The 19,742-nt window shown below is 35.4% G+C and overlaps 1 protein-coding gene across 1 annotated transcript in view; it reads right to left on the reverse strand.

Annotated features, from left to right (window-relative positions):
- The window catches only part of Cacul1 (CDK2 associated cullin domain 1), a 65,361-nt gene that overhangs the window by 21,249 nt on the left and 24,370 nt on the right, over positions 1-19,742 (reverse strand). The window contains exon 4 of the mRNA XM_026384248.2: positions 2,114-2,209. Coding sequence (XP_026240033.2) covers positions 2,114-2,209 — 96 coding nt within the window. The remainder of the gene's footprint in view (positions 1-2,113; positions 2,210-19,742) is intronic.

Raw genomic sequence — 19,742 nt, forward strand, 5'->3', positions numbered from 1 at the left:
GTCTCCCAGGCTTTCTGACCCATCCCAAGAATTAACCCAGCCAACCCAGGTGACTAATACTATTAACTGTGTGTGTCTGTGTTTGTGAAGGAGGTACTAGGGATTGAACCCAGGGTATGATACATGCTAAGCAAGTACTCCCCACTGGGCTACATCCCCAGTTCTTTTCTGAAGTCTTACTTTAGTGAGAGGGTCTCACTAAAGTGTTGCCAAGCTGGCCTCAAACTTGTGGTCCTCTTGCCTTAGCCCTTTAAATAGCTGGAATTACAGGTATGTAACACTTCAGCCAGCTAATATTTTTGACTAGTATCATGATTCATAAAGAAGTTCTGGCACTTAAACCAAAAGCAAAGCCTCTTTATCACTTTCTCCTCAGATAAAGTCTTTGTAAAACAACAGGCAAATATAAGCTTCTTTTGCATTAACTATAAACCCTTATTAACTTTTACAATTGTTATCAGTACCAAAAGAATAATTTAATTCAAATGAAAATCTTGAAGTACAAGATCTTTTGGAAAATACCTTCTAAATCAGAAATAACTAGAGGTAGCTTTGTTTTCGTTTTAAATAAAGTACATTTTATGAAGAATAAGTCACTTTTAAGACTAATATTCCATACACAGCAATATATATGCTACAGAATGCAGAAACAACCAAATATCCCATTTCCTAATCTAACAAAGAAGAGTTAGAATAATGATTTCTAGGGCTCTCCCCATTTAGGAACACTAACATTAAATTATTCTATATTTAAAAGAAGGAAGAGCAAATTGGTGCAGCCAATTTGGAAAGCAGTATGGAGATTTCTTGGAAAGCTGGGAATGGAACCACCATTTGACCCAGCTATTCCCCTTCTCGGTCTATTCCCTAAAGACCTAAAAAGAGCATGCTACAGGGACACTGCTACATCGATGTTCATAGCAGCACAATTCACAATAGCAAGACTGTGGAACCAACCTAGATGCCCTTCAATAGACAAATGGATAAAAAAAATGTGGCATTTATACACAATGGAGTATTACTCTGCATTAAAAAATGACAAAATCATAGAATTTGGAGGGAAATGGATGGCATTAGAGCAGATTATGCTAAGTGAAGCTAGCCAAGCCCTAAAAAACAAATGCCAAATGTCTTCTTTGATAAGGAGAGTAACTAAGAACAGACTAGGGAAGAAGAGCACGAGAAGAAGACCAACATTAAACAAGGATGAGAGGTGGGAGGGAAAGGGAGAGAGAAGGGAAATTGCATGGAAATGGAAGGAGACCTCAGGGTTATACAAAATTACATACAAGAGGAAGTGAGGGGAAAGGGAAAAATAATACAAGGGGGAGGAATGAATTACAGTAGAGGGGGTAGAGAGAGAAGAGGGGAGGGGAGGGAGGGGGGATAGTAGAGGATAGGAAAGGCAGCAGAATACAACAGACATGAGTATGTCAATATGTAAATCAATGGAAGTGTAACTGATGTGATTCTGCAATCTGTATATGGGGTAAAAATGGGAGCTCATAACCCACTTGAATCAAAGTGTGAAATATGATGTATCAAGAACTATGTAATGTTTTGAACAACCAACAATAAAAAAAATAAAATAAAAAAAAATAAAAAATAAATAAAAGAAGGAAGAAATTAATCAACAAGTTACAGTCTACAAATTATACTTCTGGCATAACTCTCCAAGCAAAAGAGAACATCAGATTGGAAGCATTTTATTTTTCCACTTTTTATGGATGACTTAACTTGGCATTTTTCATACATCATATTTTTAGATACATGTCTTAACTGCTTTCTAAGGACAAGAAATCTTATGTATCTTTTATTTTCCCAGGACCAAGCACAGTCCATTCCACATGACCAGAAATACAATGAATACAATGAATCATTGGATGACTGCTAATTACTAATGCCTAGGTGACTATTCAAGCAATTGTTACTTAGGGAATTTCAAAACAGACAAAGGGAAAAATATATAATTCTTCTATGTTAACAACTATTAAACATTACTGAATTAATTTTCATTTTACAATATGAAAATTCCACAAAATGGTTTTTTTAAAAAAGCTGGAACATGTTTAACTTTGTTTCTTTTGGAAAGGAGAAAACAACTCAAACTTACCATATATATGAAAAGAGGCACAATACTCTGCAATGCTCCCATATATTGTCCAAGAGCTATATTAAATCTTTCAATATAGAGATCTGGAGGGCTGGCCTGTGAGAAAGAACACAAACGTGATCATTCTAGCAAACCATTTTTAAGATCGATATTCCACACATAGTTATACATATGCTACTGAATGCAGAAACAACCATAATCTGAAAAGCAAACAGGCTTCAAAGGAATCCAAAATTCATACTGAGATTCACAAGAAAGAAAAGGAGAGACACTTACTTACACTCTGAAATTTGGTTAAGACTTTGTTTCAAAGTCTGCTATGTAAAACTGAGCTTTGGCTTAGTTATCTTTAAAAATCATATAACCCTAACACGTTAATTAAAAGGCCTGCTCTCATAAAAAGGTGCAATCAAAATGAAGTATAATTTGAAAAATTAACACTGAATTATTTAGACATTTTTCATATGAACCACTGGATGGGTGGACGAGATTCAAGAAAGTAGTAGAGGCTCAATACATTATTAGAAATAAATAGAGTAACATTTAAAGTTCTATGCCAGCTGGGTTCTAAACAGCTTCTGAAGCTAACCAGTTATAAAATTATTAGAGAAAGCAGGAACTAAATATTCCACATATATCTGCAGCTCTGGAAAGTTAGTAAAATTTTAATGCATGTCTCCTATTTAACTCTCCTTGTTACAAAATATCAAGTCACAAAGCCATCAAGAGAGTACTTCCAACTTAATATATTGTGTTCAGGACTGAATGTGTTTTTCCTTCCAAAATTACATATTGAAGCCCTAGTCCCCCAGTGCAGCTGAATTTGGAATGAGGATATAATTAACGTTACATGAGGTCATAAGGTTGGGCCCTATTCCTATAGAATTAGTGTCCTTATAAGAAGAAACACCAAAGAGTTTGCTATTCCTTACCTTTGTTCCTTCAACATGGCTCAGAGGACTGGCTATGTGGGGGCTTCTGAGGGGACAGCCATCTCTCAGCCAAGAGGGGAATCCTCACAAGGCACTGAATCAACTAGCACTTTACAGTGGATGTCCCAGCCTCCAGAACAGTAAGAAAGAAACTTGGAGCTGGGTATGGTGGCACATGCCTGTGATCCCACTGGCTTGGAAGATTGTGGCAGGAGGATCATGAGTTCAAAGCCAGCCTCAGCAACTTAGTGAGGTCCTAACCAACTCAGTGAGACACTATCTCTAGATAAAATATAAAAAACGGCTGGGGATATGACTCAGTGGTTAAGCGCCCCTGGGGTTCAATCCTCAGTACCAAAAGAAACAAACTTGGACTTGGTGAAATCGTCCATCTGTGGCTTTTAAATATAAATCCCTGTTTCACTATTTAACAAAGCTATCTGGCATTGCCAAATCATTTAGCCTCCTGAATTTCAATTTTCATTTTAAATAGAAAAAACACCAACTGTGCTACTTCCAAGATGTGCTTAGAATCAAAGAAAATAATGTGGAAGTGCTTAGGAAAATGTCAAGTACTTACTTGTACATGTATATATAACTAGGAAGAGTAAATAAAACTCGTTTCCAATTAACTTCACACAGGCCAAATTCTTTAGAAAGATCCATTAACATTTTAAAAAGCATTAAAATGGTTCCATATTATAGGCAAACTTGAAACTACCATTAATAAAACAATCACAATATCATCTTTTAAACTGCTTCAAAGAACTCTGGAAATGATATTTTAGCATTCAAAGAAATAAATTTAGAAGTATTATGTGAGAAAAGAAAATCTTAAAAGCTATTACATTAAAATAATTTTCCCTTTTCATAAAAGGACATTTTATCCAAAAGTTATAAGATCGAAAGGCACATTTAACAGCAGGCAGCACAAATAAAATTGAGTTCCTCAGTTATTTTTTTCAAGAATTCCCAAAGCTTCAAAGGTTCTGAGTATTAAAAAGTACTTTTTGTATTGAATCAATGTTAGAATACTTACTTTCTTTCCACATTTCATGCAGCACTTATTCAAAACCTTTTAAATGACAAGACTAGAAATTTTAAGTCTTCTAAAGTAAACTCAAACTTTTCCAGAAACCTAGAAATGAATGCCATTTTAAAAAGTCTATCCAAGTTGTTTTTCCTTCAAACTTAAGTTCAGCATACCTCAGGCCCCATTAACTGTTACCCAGTTGATTTACATTATTTCAACATAACAATATTTGGCTTGGACATTAAATTATTTTCTCAAGTAAAACAAGAAAAAGCAAGCTGCCAGAAAAACTAATAATCATTATTCCAAAGTTGCCCCAACTTTTCATAATATGCCTAGATTCTCTGAAATGAACAACATAGCTGAGTGGGAATGCTTTTTTCTTTCACGTGTGTTCATGCCTGAGGGCGGGAGTTATACAGTCACTTGGTTTAAAATTAGTTCAAATGGGTTTAGAGTTTTACTTTTTTTTTTTTAACATTCATAATTGGTTTTATTTTCTTTTCACATGACAGTATATTTTGAAATATGTATTTACATACATAGAGTAAGTATAACTTGTTCCAATTAGGAAACCATTAATTTCTGATAAGTAGAGTTTTACTTTTAACTCCTTTCTCCCTGAAGCAACTACCACTTAATTCTTTTGTAACCTTCCAGGAGAATTTCATGCCATATAAGAAAATCAGTGCTTCATTTATAGCTCCTGTGGCACAAATACAAGGTGTAACCACACTGATGCACACTTTTCCTAACAATGTATCTTGAAGTCAATGTTATTCTAGAATTCACAAACATTTTGTTCTTTGAAATCTTTTGCACTTTTAAAGATAACTCAAGGTCCAAAAAGCTTTTCTTGACATGTGAGTTCTATGGATGACTATGAGAAATTTAGCCAGGTATAGTGGTATGCACCTGTAGTATGAGGTACTGGGGATGCTGAAGAAGGAAGATCATTTGAACCCAGCAGTGTGAGATCCCACCTCAAAAATAAATAAGACCTTAAAAATATGTATTAATTCTTTCTAACCTTTCAATAATAATGAGATTATTATTATCTTAACATGTGTTACATCATATCTTAAAATTTTTAAAATTTTTTTTAGTTGAACATGGACACTTTATCTTTGTTTTACTAATTTATTTATTTTATGTGGTGCTGAGGATCGAGCCCAGTGCCTCACGTGTTCAAGGCAAGTGCTCTACCCCTGAGCCACAACCCCAGCCCCACATTTTAACATTTTTATTAAAAATTACTTACACAAAACGAAAAGGAAATTCAATTAAAGTATCATTACTCTGACATTTTTGCAAGTCTTGTTAGAGCTAGTTTAAGAAGACTCCTGGATTTTCATATCTGCTTCAGTATTACATCAACTCCATGTGTCATCTTGAAGTAAATGAAGAAAATTTAGCCTCATACAGATATGTAGAGGGGAAGAAAAGGCTTATTTTAATAAATAGTCTTTCCAGATAATTATATTTTTCTCTGAAAGTTGGTTTGTGGTAGTTTCTTAAAGGTTAGTTGCCATATGAAATCTAAAACTGTTAGAATTTTTTTATACTTTACTATTTTTTTAACTTCCCATATTTTTATTAGTATAACTTGCACATAATGGTAGGATTCATTATATATTCATACATGCACACAACATAACAATGTCATTTAGCCAATACCATCCACCAATTTTTACCCTTTCCCCTCTCCCTGGTCCCTTTCCTCTACTGTACTGATTGATCCCCCTTCAATTTTTCTGAGACCCTCCTCCAACGCAACATTTCTTTTCCTGTTTACTTTCTTGCTTCCATGTAACAGAAAAACAACCCTTGACTTTGAGTTTGGCTTATTTTACTTAATATAATGTTCTCAAGTTCCATCCATTTTCCTGCAAATGACATTAATTTCATTATTCTTTGTGGGTGAGTAAAACTTCTTTGTGTATATATACCACATTTTCTTTATCCCTTCATGCATCAATGGACACCGAGGCTGGTTCCATAGTTTGGCTATTGTGAATTGTGCTGCTATAAATATGGGTATGCCTATATCATGATGACTTTAATTATTTAGGATAAATACAGAGGAATGGTATAGCTGGGTCATATGGTAGGTCCAACCCAAGTCTTTTGAGAAACCTCTGTATTGATTTTCATGGTGGCTGTACTAATTTACAATCCCACCAACAATGTAGAAGTATTCCTTTTTTTCCACATCCTTCCCATATATATTACTGTTCATATTCTTGATGGCTACCATTCTAACTAGAGTTGAAATTTCAGTATAGTTTTGATTTTCATTTCCCTAACTGTTGAAACCTTTTTTTTTTTTTTTTCATGTATTGGTTGGCCATTTGTATTTCTTCTTTTGAAAAATATCTTTTTTAGTTCATTTGCCCATTTATTAACTGGGTTTTTTGGTTTGTGAGTTTTTGTTTTGTTTTTTGTTTGGGGGGGGGGGTGTTTGGTGTTGAATTTGAATTCTTTATATATTCTAGATGTTAACCCTCCGTCAGAAGAATAGCTGACAAAGAATTTCTCCCATTCTGCAAGTTCTCTCTTCACATTCCTAATTGTTTCCTTTGAGGTGCAGAAGCTTTTTAACTTGATGCCAACTCATTTATTAACTCTTGGTGTTATTTACTGAGCTTCAGGGGTCCTACTGAGAAAACTGTTGCCTGTGCCTATATATTGATGTGTTTTCTACAAGGAGTTCCAGTTTCTAATTCCTAGGTCTTTGATCCATTTTGAGTTGACTTTTGAGCAGGGTAAGAGAGAAGGATCTAATTTCATTCTTCTACATATGGATAGCCAGTTTTCCCAGCACTTGGTTAAAAAGGCTCTCTCTTCTCCAATGTATGTTTTTGTCACCTCTGTCCAGAATGAGATGATTGTCTGTGTGGGTCTGTTTGTCTTCTATTCTGTACCACTGATCTACTGTTCTCTGCTCTTATACTAGTACCATGCAGTTTTTGTTACTACAGCTCTGTAGTATAATTTGAATTCATATATTGTCATGCCTCCAGCACTGCTTTTTTGGCTTAGAATTGCTTTGGCTTCTCTGGGTCTTTTATTCTTCCAAATGAATTTTAGGACATCCCCAATTCTGTGAAAAATGTCACTGATATTTTGATAGGGATCACACTGTATATTGTTTTTGGCAGAATGGCTATTTTAACAATATTAATTCTGCTTATCTATGAACATGGGAGGTCTTTCCATCTTCCTTATTCTTCAATTTCTTTCTTCAATGTTCTATAGTTTTCATTGTAAAGGTCTTTCACCTCCTTGGTTAGATTTATTCCAAGGTATTTTATTTGGGATGGAGGTTATTGTGAATGGGATTATTTTCCTAATTTCTTTCTCAACAGGTTCATTTTTAGTGTTATACTTAATTGCATTAAAACTCTGCTTTATTTTCTACTTTGAACAGTTTTTAACACACCTATTTTCTACCATTATGCAATGGTCATTTGAAAAAGACTGATTCACTGAGTTGTACAAATCTCGTAACTGAAGGCACATTTCATTATACAATATCAAAAAGAAGATACATTTTTAATATTACCACCATCTCATCAGCTAAGTCTTTTTTTTATTAAGCTCACAGCAATAGATAAACTAAAATTCTAATATTGGCCATAAATATTGTCCATTATTTTCCTTGAACAGACTTATTCCACCCATTTTTGAGAAAATGTTGGTCAAATACCTAAGTCTAAATAACCACAGTTTGTCAGTCATTCAAGTAAAAATGGTATTTCATGGGGCAGAGCAAGACAGGTGCTAGTTTACTCAAAACTCATAACTATACAAGGGCTTCTTCTCAAAACCACCACTAGACATTGGTGGTTTTCCATTTCTTCACATTGATATACTTTAAAAAATACTCATAATTTTCACTGCTTCATCTAGGCATTCATATAAGTAAAACTGGCTTTTCCACACACATACACCTTTTCTGGCTAATACAAACACATGGAAGTAAAGATTTGTACTAAGGCCCCACAGTTTTATTCTCACTACTTCTGCACCATCAGTTTAAATGTCAACATAATAGAAAGCACAAATAATATCCAAATAAAAGTAGAAAAAGAATTGATTCTTCTGATCCTCTGAAAGGGTTTCAGTATCTCAGAGGATCCTGAAGAACATATATTGTCTAATCATATGCATCATTATATAAAAAGATAATTTTAGTGTTTATTTTTAAGTAAGTCAATCTATTAAATACAATGAAAAATGTACACCTCCACAGTGTATCGGTAAGCATGAAAAATGCCTTAAAGCAAGAAAGGAAAGGTCTGACTTGATGCACACACCTTACTGTCATAGCAAGGAAGGGAAAAGAAAGCTTATAACCTTTATTATCTAAAGCTAAATAAGGAAATTTGGGTGGCTAGTCCCTCTCACTGGATGTATGTTAATCTTAAAAGAGGATAACTTAGTTAAGTAACATTACTAGCCAAGAACCTTAAATACACCAAGATCTAGGTCAGTACTATCCAATGAAACTCTATCTCTACTGTTCAATATGGTAACCACTACCATCTATGCCTATTAAGCATTTTAAATATGCTTAATGAAACCAATAAACCAAGTTTTTACTTCATTTTAATAAATTTTAACTTTTAACAGTGGCTAATTGAACACTATAGATATAAAATATAAAGAGGTTCCACAAGTTCATATTTATATCCTTCTCCTATGCATATCCCTTCAGTTACCCTCCTATCCCACACCAAAATGAAGCATAAAAAAAGCTTTAAATATATATATTTTTAATCTGAACAAAAGCATTCTGGTTATCTTCAAATAAATAAAAGACATCTGTCTGTTCAAGTGAAGTAAAGGGGACCTAATAAACATAACAAGGTCACTAACATAAACCTTTGAAAAAGTAACATAGTTCACTGGAATTTTAAAAAGTTAAAAAAAATTTAACTATAGCCAGATGCAGTGGTGCATGCCTGTAATTCCAGCAAGCTTGGGAGGCAGAAGCAGGAGGATCATGAGTTCAAAGCTAGCCTTAGCAAAAGCGAGGTTTAAGCAACTCAGTGAGACTCTGTCTCTAAATAAAATAGAAAATAGGCTGGGGATGTGGCTCAGTGGTCTAGTAACCCTGAGTTCAATCCCTGGTACCCCCTGCCCAAATTTAACTACAGGAAAATAATCACTACCAACACTAGAGATAACTACCGTTAACATTTGTGCATTTTCTGTTTTGTTGTGTGCCTATCTTTCAACAAATATGAATTATTCTGAAGCCTGCTTTAATTGCTTATCTAAGTCTCACCAACATCTCTCCCATGTCTAAGTTCTTTCTGCAACAAAACTTTACCAACTGTCTGGACACATCATTGTCTTCTTCAGTCCCTCACCACTGGCTGCTGAGGCTGCTCCTTGCTGTTTATGGTATCCAGGTTTGTGCAGATTCTTCTAAACACAGACTAATACTGCAATGGTGCAAAGGTGTTGAGGGGCTTCAGCAACACCATCTTAGCAACACCAAACATTAAGATACTTTGCAATCCCTGCCTCAGAAAAAATGAGACAAGGTTCAGGAACAAGATATATTTACAACAGAAAAGTGGACCTCAAAGACCGTCACTCTGCAAATCATCTGAAGTGTTTGGGCCATACTCTATAAAGTCTTGACTCTGAAACTTTCCAGAGGTTCCTGTTTTTAATGAGAGCATAAGGGATGGTGTAAACAGCTGGCCAAGCAGCTGTTTAGAAGCCTCTACCCAAGGCCTCTTAAGCCCTGTGGGAACGAAGTATGGAGATCCCAGGCAGGTGGGCAGGCCCTACCCATGCAGCAAGGTATCCAATGCACAATGAGAGGTCATCAAACGCAGGCCACACTGTGACTAGAAAGACAGGGTCCAATGACATCCTAACACTCATCATTAGACTAAGGTGAATTTTCTTTTAAATTTAACAGCTTCTTAACCAATATCAAATTCAGGGATTATAAAGTTAGTAAAATGTACCATGAGGTTCTACCTCAGCTTAGAAAGCAGAAATCTAAGAGAATATCATTGCCACCATTTTTTTTTAATTAAGAAAAAAAGCTGATTCACCTAAATAATTATTTTTTTCCAGCTAATTAGACACCTAAGATGAAGATATTTATTTACTAAAATCTACCAATCCCTGTTCAGGACTCTCAACTGAGGAGAAAAAGTCATCTGCAACTATGATGGGGAGAAGGAAGGTGGGAGCACTTACACAGCACCCCCACCTAAGCCAAGCTCAGGGACACAAGTACTACCTACGACTGAGGCAGGAGCAAGAGAATGAAAATTTCCACATAGACAGAACTTGCCCTGCCAGCCTAGCTCTTGCACCAAACAATAACAACTACCCACTACAGAGGGAGGGACAATGATGCAACAAAAAACATCCCCAGCCCCCCTCTCCCTGAAACAGGGCCTGCTAAGACTTAAGGGAAGAGCAGAGCACTGAAAAGAATCCTTCTGGATCACTTTGGAACAAGCTAGCCACAGCCCACCACTAAAGGAATCAGAAGTTGTAGCAACAACTGAACTCAAACCCAACTCAACTACTGACAGTGAGATTTAACTCCCCACACTAGCAGCCTGCTAGAAGACAGGCATACCTATTTCTAGGCATAAGTATCATGCAAGCAGGTCTATACTGGTTTTCCAAACACAATATCTAACATTCAATCAAATCCTAAGAAACACCAACAAACAAAATAAACCCTACAATCTGTTGTCAAAAATTAAACATTCAACAGTCCAGAAGCAAAGAGGCCCATGTGATGAAATTATCAGAGCCTTTTAAATAACTGTGATTGATATACACAGTGACCCAGTGTTACAGTGTGAATCTGGAATGTCCCCAAAGCCTTATATGTAAAAGGCCTGGTCCTAGCTGGTGGAGCTCTTGGGAGACAGGGAACTTTAGGAGGCAGGGCCTAGTTAGAGGACATAAGTAGTGAAGGGCAGCCTTGAAGGGTATATTGGGACCTGAATCCCATCCTCTCCCTCTTCTCTCTTTGTGCCTTCTGGCTGCCATGCTGCTTTGCTCTACCATAATGTTCTGCTTCACAACAGACCCAGACTTACTGGAGCCAAGTGACCGTGAACTGAAACCTTTGAAACCATAAACCAAAATAAATCTTTTCTTCCTCTAAGTTGATATTCTCAGGTCCTGTTTTATCATCGTGACAGAAAGCTAACACATCTAATAAACAACACTCACAAAAAGATGACAGTTTTCAGCAGAGAAATCAAAACTATTTTGAAAAAAAAAAAATGAAATAGAAATGCTAAACATCCTCAAATAATTTCTTCACAATCTTTTAATATTGATATCTATATTACCAAGGACAACTTCAGCATTTTGTATACTGTACAAGTGGACCCAGATGCCACCTCACAGATTCTTCATATTTTCTGAATCAAACTAGGTATTCCTTTTTTAAAAAAAAAATCTGCCCCTATATGACTAACTTTGGCAAAAACAACTTGTGTATAATATGGTTTTAGTCTAACTAGCTTATCCCATCACTTTGAGAATAAGATACTGCCATGGGCAGACCTGTCAGGGCTCTAAAAGTAACACCCAGTGTAATGAAGCTTACAGATATGCTATATAAAAATGGAATTTCTTCCTAAACAGACAAATACATCTGACATTACGTTCTCATTGCATTCCCATTCTTGCTGGACAGGTATTATTTCTGTATAACAATGTCCAAAAAATATATAAGTTATACAGAAGGTAAACGAACCTTAGGAATATCAAATACTTACGACATTAGATACTCAAGGGAAGCTATATGGTTTTCAATAAAAGCCTACATAGAGAAAGCCAAGTATGTCTAGCAAAAGAGAGCAGAAGACTTTGCTATTTTCACTTAGTCTCAATGCTCTGACTTAAGTGCCATTGTTGTTACTACCACTATATGGAAAACTGTTCTGATTTCTAATATAAGACTTACTCATTTCCAAATACTATTTGGGTTTGAATAATAAAATGAGTTAAAGCCTGGCTTCTATGATCCTGGATTCTTGTAGCTTATCCGAATAGGCATGAAGTAATCTAGCTTTTAACTAGCTGGGTGACATGGGACAGTTACAAAGACTGAAGGATTAGTTAATAGAGGAAAACATCCACAGAAGCCAGAGAGACTATCAGATGTGTCACTTTTCTATACATTTGAGCTGATAACACTTGAGAACTTCCTACTTTATGCTTACATACTTAGTCTTCCTTATCTTTTGAAATTTAAGTACACAGCAGTTTCCCCAAATATTTTTAAAAATACAATTCATAATTTTACTCTGTACACTCTGATAACAAATGCAAACAACTTCCCATTATTGAAGTGACTTTACTCTCTTGTTAATGACAAATTCCATTTAATTTTTTTTTTTTGGGGGGGGGTTCCAAACTCGGGATACTATTTCAACTAGAATAAGGAGACACCTCTAAGCCACTTCCACTGTAAAGCAACAGGCTTTCTACAGACTTACTTTACTGAATCTACTTGAGGGCTGGTCTTTGTCAAACCCTATGAAGGCACACGTGGAAGACAACACAGTCCCTGGCTTCAAAGGCTGACAGTAAACATTAAAATTGTGGTCTGAATGAGATCTGATGGAATGACTGAGGGTCAGGATGTCTCTCAATAGCAGATTCTCTGAGATAAGAACAATAGTAACAATAGTTGAGGTTCTAGTTTGGATTTAAAAATAGGTCTCCAAAAAAATCATCAAGAAAAACTCAAGACACAAGTGAAGACTTAATTCACCAGCTGGGGAATGATATTTTTTTTTTTCTTGCAACTATGAAAAAAGGGTACCAGGCAATTTCTTATTATTTAAATTTTTTCTCTCTCTCATCAGGAGTAATAGTAAATAGTATATTTGAGGGAAGAAAGTGGTTTTTTTTCTTCTTTTTTAAAACACTTTCTGGTTCAAAAGATATGGAAATTAAAGCCTTAAAAACACACCCACCAAAAAATTTCAAAGACCATAAAACAAGACAACTAGGTTGAGTTACACTGCCACCCACTGGATAGAAAATAGATAGCAAAGCAATACTAATTTTAAATACTGAGACATTCAGTTTAGCAGCCCTTTGGCAGAGCTTTTGTATGCAATCTGCTGTCTGTAAAGAATGAATCATAGATAGTAATATTGACTAATTCTGGCTTAGTTTCCATTAACTTCCATTACTAATTGGTTGAGAGCCAAATTATATATTTAACTTGAAGCTAAGATATATTCTGCTTAAAATACATCAAATTAATTTTATTAAAAGGATTTAGCTAACTTCCTCTAAATTAAACAGTTGACAAATACTTATTTAGGTTATCGTAAATTCAGCCACATTTGAAGCTAAAAACCTCTAGCATTTTCCTCCTCCTCCATTTTTGTGGTCTCTCCTCATCATAATACCCTGAACTCAGGTATTATCAGTGCTTTTCCTCACACCTGAATTTTATTATCTTGGCCTGAAAACCAAGTCTCTGTTGAAACACTGTTGACTTAGGGTAATGAAGGGTTAAGTTCCAAAACACTGAAAAAAAAAAAACTTGTTAATGGGTATTGACTATAAAACTATTATATCAAAATCAAAATATTTATTTGGTGAAAGTGAAAATATACTCTAAATTCAATAAAATGCATTAAGATGTACAATACATTCATTTATGTTACTTGGGGAAGATGCCTCCCAATTGTTTCAGTGGATTCTCAATTCAGATATACATATTTAAAAAAGGAAAATCAACAGTGGGAATGTCATTAAGACAGGTTTAAGGGTAAAAAATTTTGGACCCATTAAATTCAACTGCCCACATTATAGTGGGACAAAACAGTATATTCTAAATGTTGTCATTTAAAATACTTATTGTATCACTCAAAGAAACAAACCACATCAAAATCCCAGTGATTTCTAAAGCTTAGAAAAATGTGACATAGCCACACAATGGAGTATTATTCAGCCATTAAAAAAAGGAATGAATCGATAATCATGCTACAATATGAGTGGGCGTTGTAAAATTATGCTAAGTGAGACAAAAGGCCATATATCACATGATTCCACTTGCATGAAATGTCCAACATAGGCAAATCCACAAAACAGAAAGCAAATTAGTGGTTGAGAGGGTCTGAGGAAAGGAAAGAATAGGGAGTGACTGCTAATGGGTACAAGTTTCCTTTTAGGTGATTAAGATGTTCTGAAATTAGTGGTAACGGCTCTACAACTTTGTGACTATACTAAAAAACCACCAAGTAATAATATATCAAAAAGGTTTAGGGTATATGAAATGAAAAATGCATTCCAAAAATAGATTAATAAAAATATAGCATGAGTTCTCTCTCACTCTTGTGATATGCCTCTCTTGAGGGTCTGTTCTGTTATTCTCGGGGGGAGGCGAGCCTCTGCCATCTGGAACACGGTGGCAGAGCAGATCCTAAAGGCTCTTTGGATACATACTCTTCTTTTTTTTTTAATATTTATTTTTTAGTTGTAGTTGGACACAATGTCTTTATTTGTGTTAATGTGGTGCCGAGGATCAAACCCAGGGCCTAGCACTTGCTAGGCAAGCGCACTACCTCTGAGCCACAACACCAGCCCTGGATACATACTCTTCTTTCACTCATAATTCATGTGCCAAAGCAAATTACCTGGCCAAGTCCAAACTTCAATGGGTTGGAGAAGTACAATCCCACCAAGTATCAGAAGGAAGGGAACTGGAAACATCTGTCAAGAGCACTATGACCAGCACATTTATCTACCTAGTACTTAAACTTAATTCAAACCTATGACAGGCCAAAAGAAGCCAGCATTAGTAAGTCAGCATCCTTGTCCGCAAGGACCTCACAGTGTTGCAAAGATGATATCCTGACTGGTAATTAAATATGCACCAAGGTGCTATACTAAGCACTACAGTAACAACAGAAAGTGCTACAGAAGCAAAGAAGAAAAATTAATTAAACCTGCCTGGAATAGGTAAATTAAAAGCTGGCAAACCCTAACAAATAGAATGCCTCCCTTCCAGATGGAGAGGAGGAAAAAAGTGGTTGCCCAAGAAACTGAGAAAAGACATAAGATGGAAAAACAGTCACCTTAATTTCAAAAGACAAAATGCTGTTGCTGCATTATTTTGCTGAGTACAGAGTGTAAAGAGCCTTGAAAGTTATTAAGGAGCACAGTGTTTGCTCTTTAGGTAAATGGACAGTCAAAAGGTCAAGAAAACGGGTGACAAATTGTGAGCACATTCAACAAATGGATTGGGGAAGGTGCAGAGCCTAGAAATAAGGTAGCAATCTTCTCCTCTGTCCAGACAATTACCCCCGAGGATTTAAACTGGGAAGGCAGCAGAAATAAATATGAGACATTCCACAAGAGGAAAATTTAGCAAGACTTACAACTCATTTCATATTCCTATCCTATCACCCATCCCATCCAATCTATTAAAACTATCATTACACCTTTCCCCCCTAAAAGGTGCTAAAAAATAAAGCTGTATGCCACTTTTTCTGTGCCCTTAGCATATAGCATCCTGGCAGCACATGGCACATTGCTTGTTAAATTAAACATTCTCAAACTACTATCATTATCCTTTCCTGCTCAAGTCCCCTCTAGTAAACTCCTAATATTTCTATTGAAACCAAAATGATCTTTATATCCTGTAACCCTACCTCTCTCTTTCTAACCATGAAGTTACTGTCTGAAACTGTCTCATCATCTCCGCAATGCATCCCCAAACTTCCTTTTCCCTGTTCATTACCATCAGGTCCACAGTTCCTGATCCAAGACTCCTGCAGTCATATGTGTGACCCTTAATTCTGAACTTTTAAAATTTAGAAGGTATTATGGTACATGCACCCTATATTATGCTCCAGTCCCACTAGGCATGGAAACAATACACTGATATTTCTGGGATAAAATATAGGAACATTCCCATCAAGTTCCTTGAGTGTTTAGACCATGTTTTACTACCATATCATGAGTTTGGGAACCAAATTTATGAAGAAACATTCCTTTTTCAGACTTTTTTTTTTTTTTTTTTTTGGAACTGCAGATGAGGGACTATGTAGCTGCTGTAACTCACCTAGTCTACCACAATTGCCATCTCCCTACATCTCCTCTTCTTCTACTCTAATACATCTTATATTCTTTTGCCACACTAATCTTCTAAGATGCAATTCCTGACATTTCAGGGATTTTACATTTTGGCTCCAATCTGCCTTTTCTCCTCCCAGTCTCCCTGGAATACACTATGAGAGAGTCTGTCCAGGTTTTTTTCTGGACAGCCTCTGTGCACCACGTTCCTCCATCCACTCCCTCAGGCCCTGCCACTGCTGATACTGCCTCCCCTTCAACCCGGTACCTGACTGAGCTCATCCACCTTTGCTTAACAAGACAATTTCCTCACTGTGCTCTGAAAAGCTCTTATCCTTCTTGTGGTCTACTAGAAGGGATTGTGACTTAATTCCCTCTTTGAATTTCTACTATTATTCTTTTTCTAATTTCCTGAGATAAATGTAAAAGTTATTGATTTTCTAACATGAATTTTAGAGTTTTGCCTTTTTCCAAAAAGACTTTGGCTTAATCCCACAAGGCCTGACAGAAAGTAGCAACATTATCATTCAGTTGGAAATAGACACAACAGGTGCTTACTGACACTACAATTTTCTCTATCACACAGTGGTTTCTGGAAGTAGAGTTTTACACATTCAATCACATCAAGCTTTTTTTTTTAAGTTTCCACTATTAGTTTCTAACTGAATACTGTTGTTAAGCCAAAGAACATACTCTGCATGATTTAAATTCTTTAAAATGTGTGAGGACTTACATTATGAGCAGCATATATAATCATCTTTATAAGTGACCTAGGTTTACTTGAACAGAATGTGTATTCTACAATCAACATATACTGACTTCTAAATAAGCCAAGTTTATTACTCATATAGTTCAAATCTTCTATACTCCTACTGTCTTTTGTTTATTTTGTCTGCTGAGAAAGAGAGAGATTAATTTCTCACCACAGTGTTACATTTTCTCCTTTGGAGTCTCTTAATCTTTGTGGCTATTATTGGGTACATACAAATGTAGAATTGTTATCCTCCTAGTAACTAAACAATAGAAAGTTCTCTTTATAGCCAATAATACCTCTTGTTCTAAATCTATTTTTTCTGATATCAGTATAACTGTGTCATCTTCCTTTAGGCTAATGTTTCTGTATTCCTACAGACAGGCTAGCAACCTTCAGAGGGTTGCAGAATCGTCTAGTCTGATTACTGATTTACTTTTTTTAATGCAATGTTTTTAACATTTCATATAAAATGTGATATGCTGATTTATTACCCTATTTGTCTTCTACTTGTCCCATCTGTTCTCTGCATCTTTTTCTATTCTTTCTTGACTGTTATTTTTAGATGATCCAATTTTCACCCTCTATTATCTTATTAGTTACATTTCCTTGTGCTGTTCCCTTTAGAAGTTACCCTAGGACTATAGACTATACTCTTGCCTTATCATAGACTGAAATAAATTAGGACTATGATACTTTCTGAATAAACCAAGGGCTTTAGAACATTTTAAGTCAATTTTCTCCGACCTACACACTACTGTTATGAGTTCTGATAATATATATTTTTATACCCCACAAGAAATTAACTATATTGATCTATACTCACATATTTACCTTTTCTAATTTCCAACTTTTCATCAAGAAACTTTTTATAAGGAATATCTCTTCCTTTTAAATGAGGAGACTATTGGTGATGAATTATCTCAATTCATGCCTCCTAGCTTTACAATCCCCTAAATCCCCTACTATGGCTAGTTATTTGTGATTGAGTGCCAGACATTGTTTATGAAAAATTACTGAACAACTATAGCCTATGATAATGTTATCTTTCTCCAGAGAGAATTCACTTTTTCTGCTAAGTGACTAAAGGATCCAGCTAATCCAAACCATCTTAATCTCATCAGGAATGAAGTTTCAGTTACTAAGAAAAATAGTATATGTAGTGGAATAGAATCCTTTGGGTGATAGGTCTTGATTTCCAATTTTATTACCACATTTACACAGGTATACCAAAGTTCTACTAAAGCTCACAGCCTGTTAGACTCCTCAAAAGAAGTAACCCTGTAACGAAATGACTCAAATGTTAGGCTCTCCTCTTGAATTTCCTTCTTCCAGACCTTGGCCCTATAATTTTGTTGTTGTTGTCATAATTTCCTTGTTATTTCTAGTTTTTTTCCATTATTCTCAGCAGGAGGGGTGATCCAAATTACCAAGTCTTATCCATTACATACCCACTCCTCTTCCTAAGAAAGAACCTTGTATATTTGAATAGAAAAGTGCTAGCTGATACAGGCTTCCCACCAGGAATCCTTGCAACCAACCAACAAGTTTTTTGTTTTTGAAGACCAAGAAATCAATTGCGATTAACTGAGAGAGGCAACAGGGAGTCTTTAGGAAACTAGAAAGTATGCCTAAAAAATTAGTTTTTTCAGAAGACTATTTCAGCCAAAAAAGAAGAGGCAAGTCAAGAGAATGACAGAAATGGGAATGAAAAGAGGTCAGAAGCAAAATACAATACAATATTACACCAACTATGACTAACACCTGACAAGAAAAGAATGAGAGATGGATATGAAATCTCAAACCTGAGGAAGAAACTAAATTGGGTGAAGAAGAATTTAGACTTAATCATAAATATCTTCTAGTAATAAACCAAGTTTAACAGGTAACTGAAGGTCCTGATTTGAGTCCTCACCAACAGTAAGGTGATTTCTAAGTTTCAACAGAACTTTCTAACTAATCAGAATACTATTTACTAAATTGCTAAAATGATCTTCTCTCTATAATTACCTATTTACATTCATTTGTATATTGAAAAAATCAGAATTAGAAATCCAGAGACTTTGAAAAGGAAAAAGAATTTAAAATACAGAATTTCATTATCACAATGACAGAGAAAAAAGTTAAGGTTAAAGGGAAAGGGAGAATGTTTAAAAAGAAGGCTGGGTTGAAGGTACAGCTCAGTGCATGGATGCTTACCCAGCACACTTAAGACCCTGGGTTTGACCCCTGGCACCACCCACTCACCCACACACACAGTCAAAATAGCTGGGATTGTGGCTCAGTGGTAGAGTGTTCACCTAGCATGTGTGAGGCACTGGGTTTGATCCTCAGTGCCACATAAAAATAAATAAATAAAATAAAGGTATTGTGTCCATCTAGAACTAATACACACACATAGACACACATATACTTAAAAACAAAAAAAGTCAAAATATACTATATCACAGTTCAAGAAATCCAGCAATAAAGAAAAAGGTACAGATATACATTCAGTGAAATACAATAGTGAGGAAAATACTAAGTGGGTTTAGCTATTTGCCAAGGGTTTTATTAATTCTACAAAAATAACAAAAAATACTTTTTAAAGTTACTGAGGTGGTGGAAAAGTCACTCTTTCCAAGATGAAAGAAATATGTTCTTTTAAAAAGAGGCACAAATTAGATTATACAGTCATTTAAAAATATTTTGGTTCGATAAATAAACATCATCTATTAAAATCTCTGCAAACATAATATCTAGATTTTAGATCAACACCAAAAATAATTAGGGAATATGGAACATTATTTCATATAATACTGTTCAGTA

The sequence above is a fragment of the Urocitellus parryii genome, chromosome 5, assembly GCF_045843805.1.
Source record: "Urocitellus parryii isolate mUroPar1 chromosome 5, mUroPar1.hap1, whole genome shotgun sequence".
Taxonomy (NCBI): domain Eukaryota; kingdom Metazoa; phylum Chordata; class Mammalia; order Rodentia; family Sciuridae; genus Urocitellus; species Urocitellus parryii.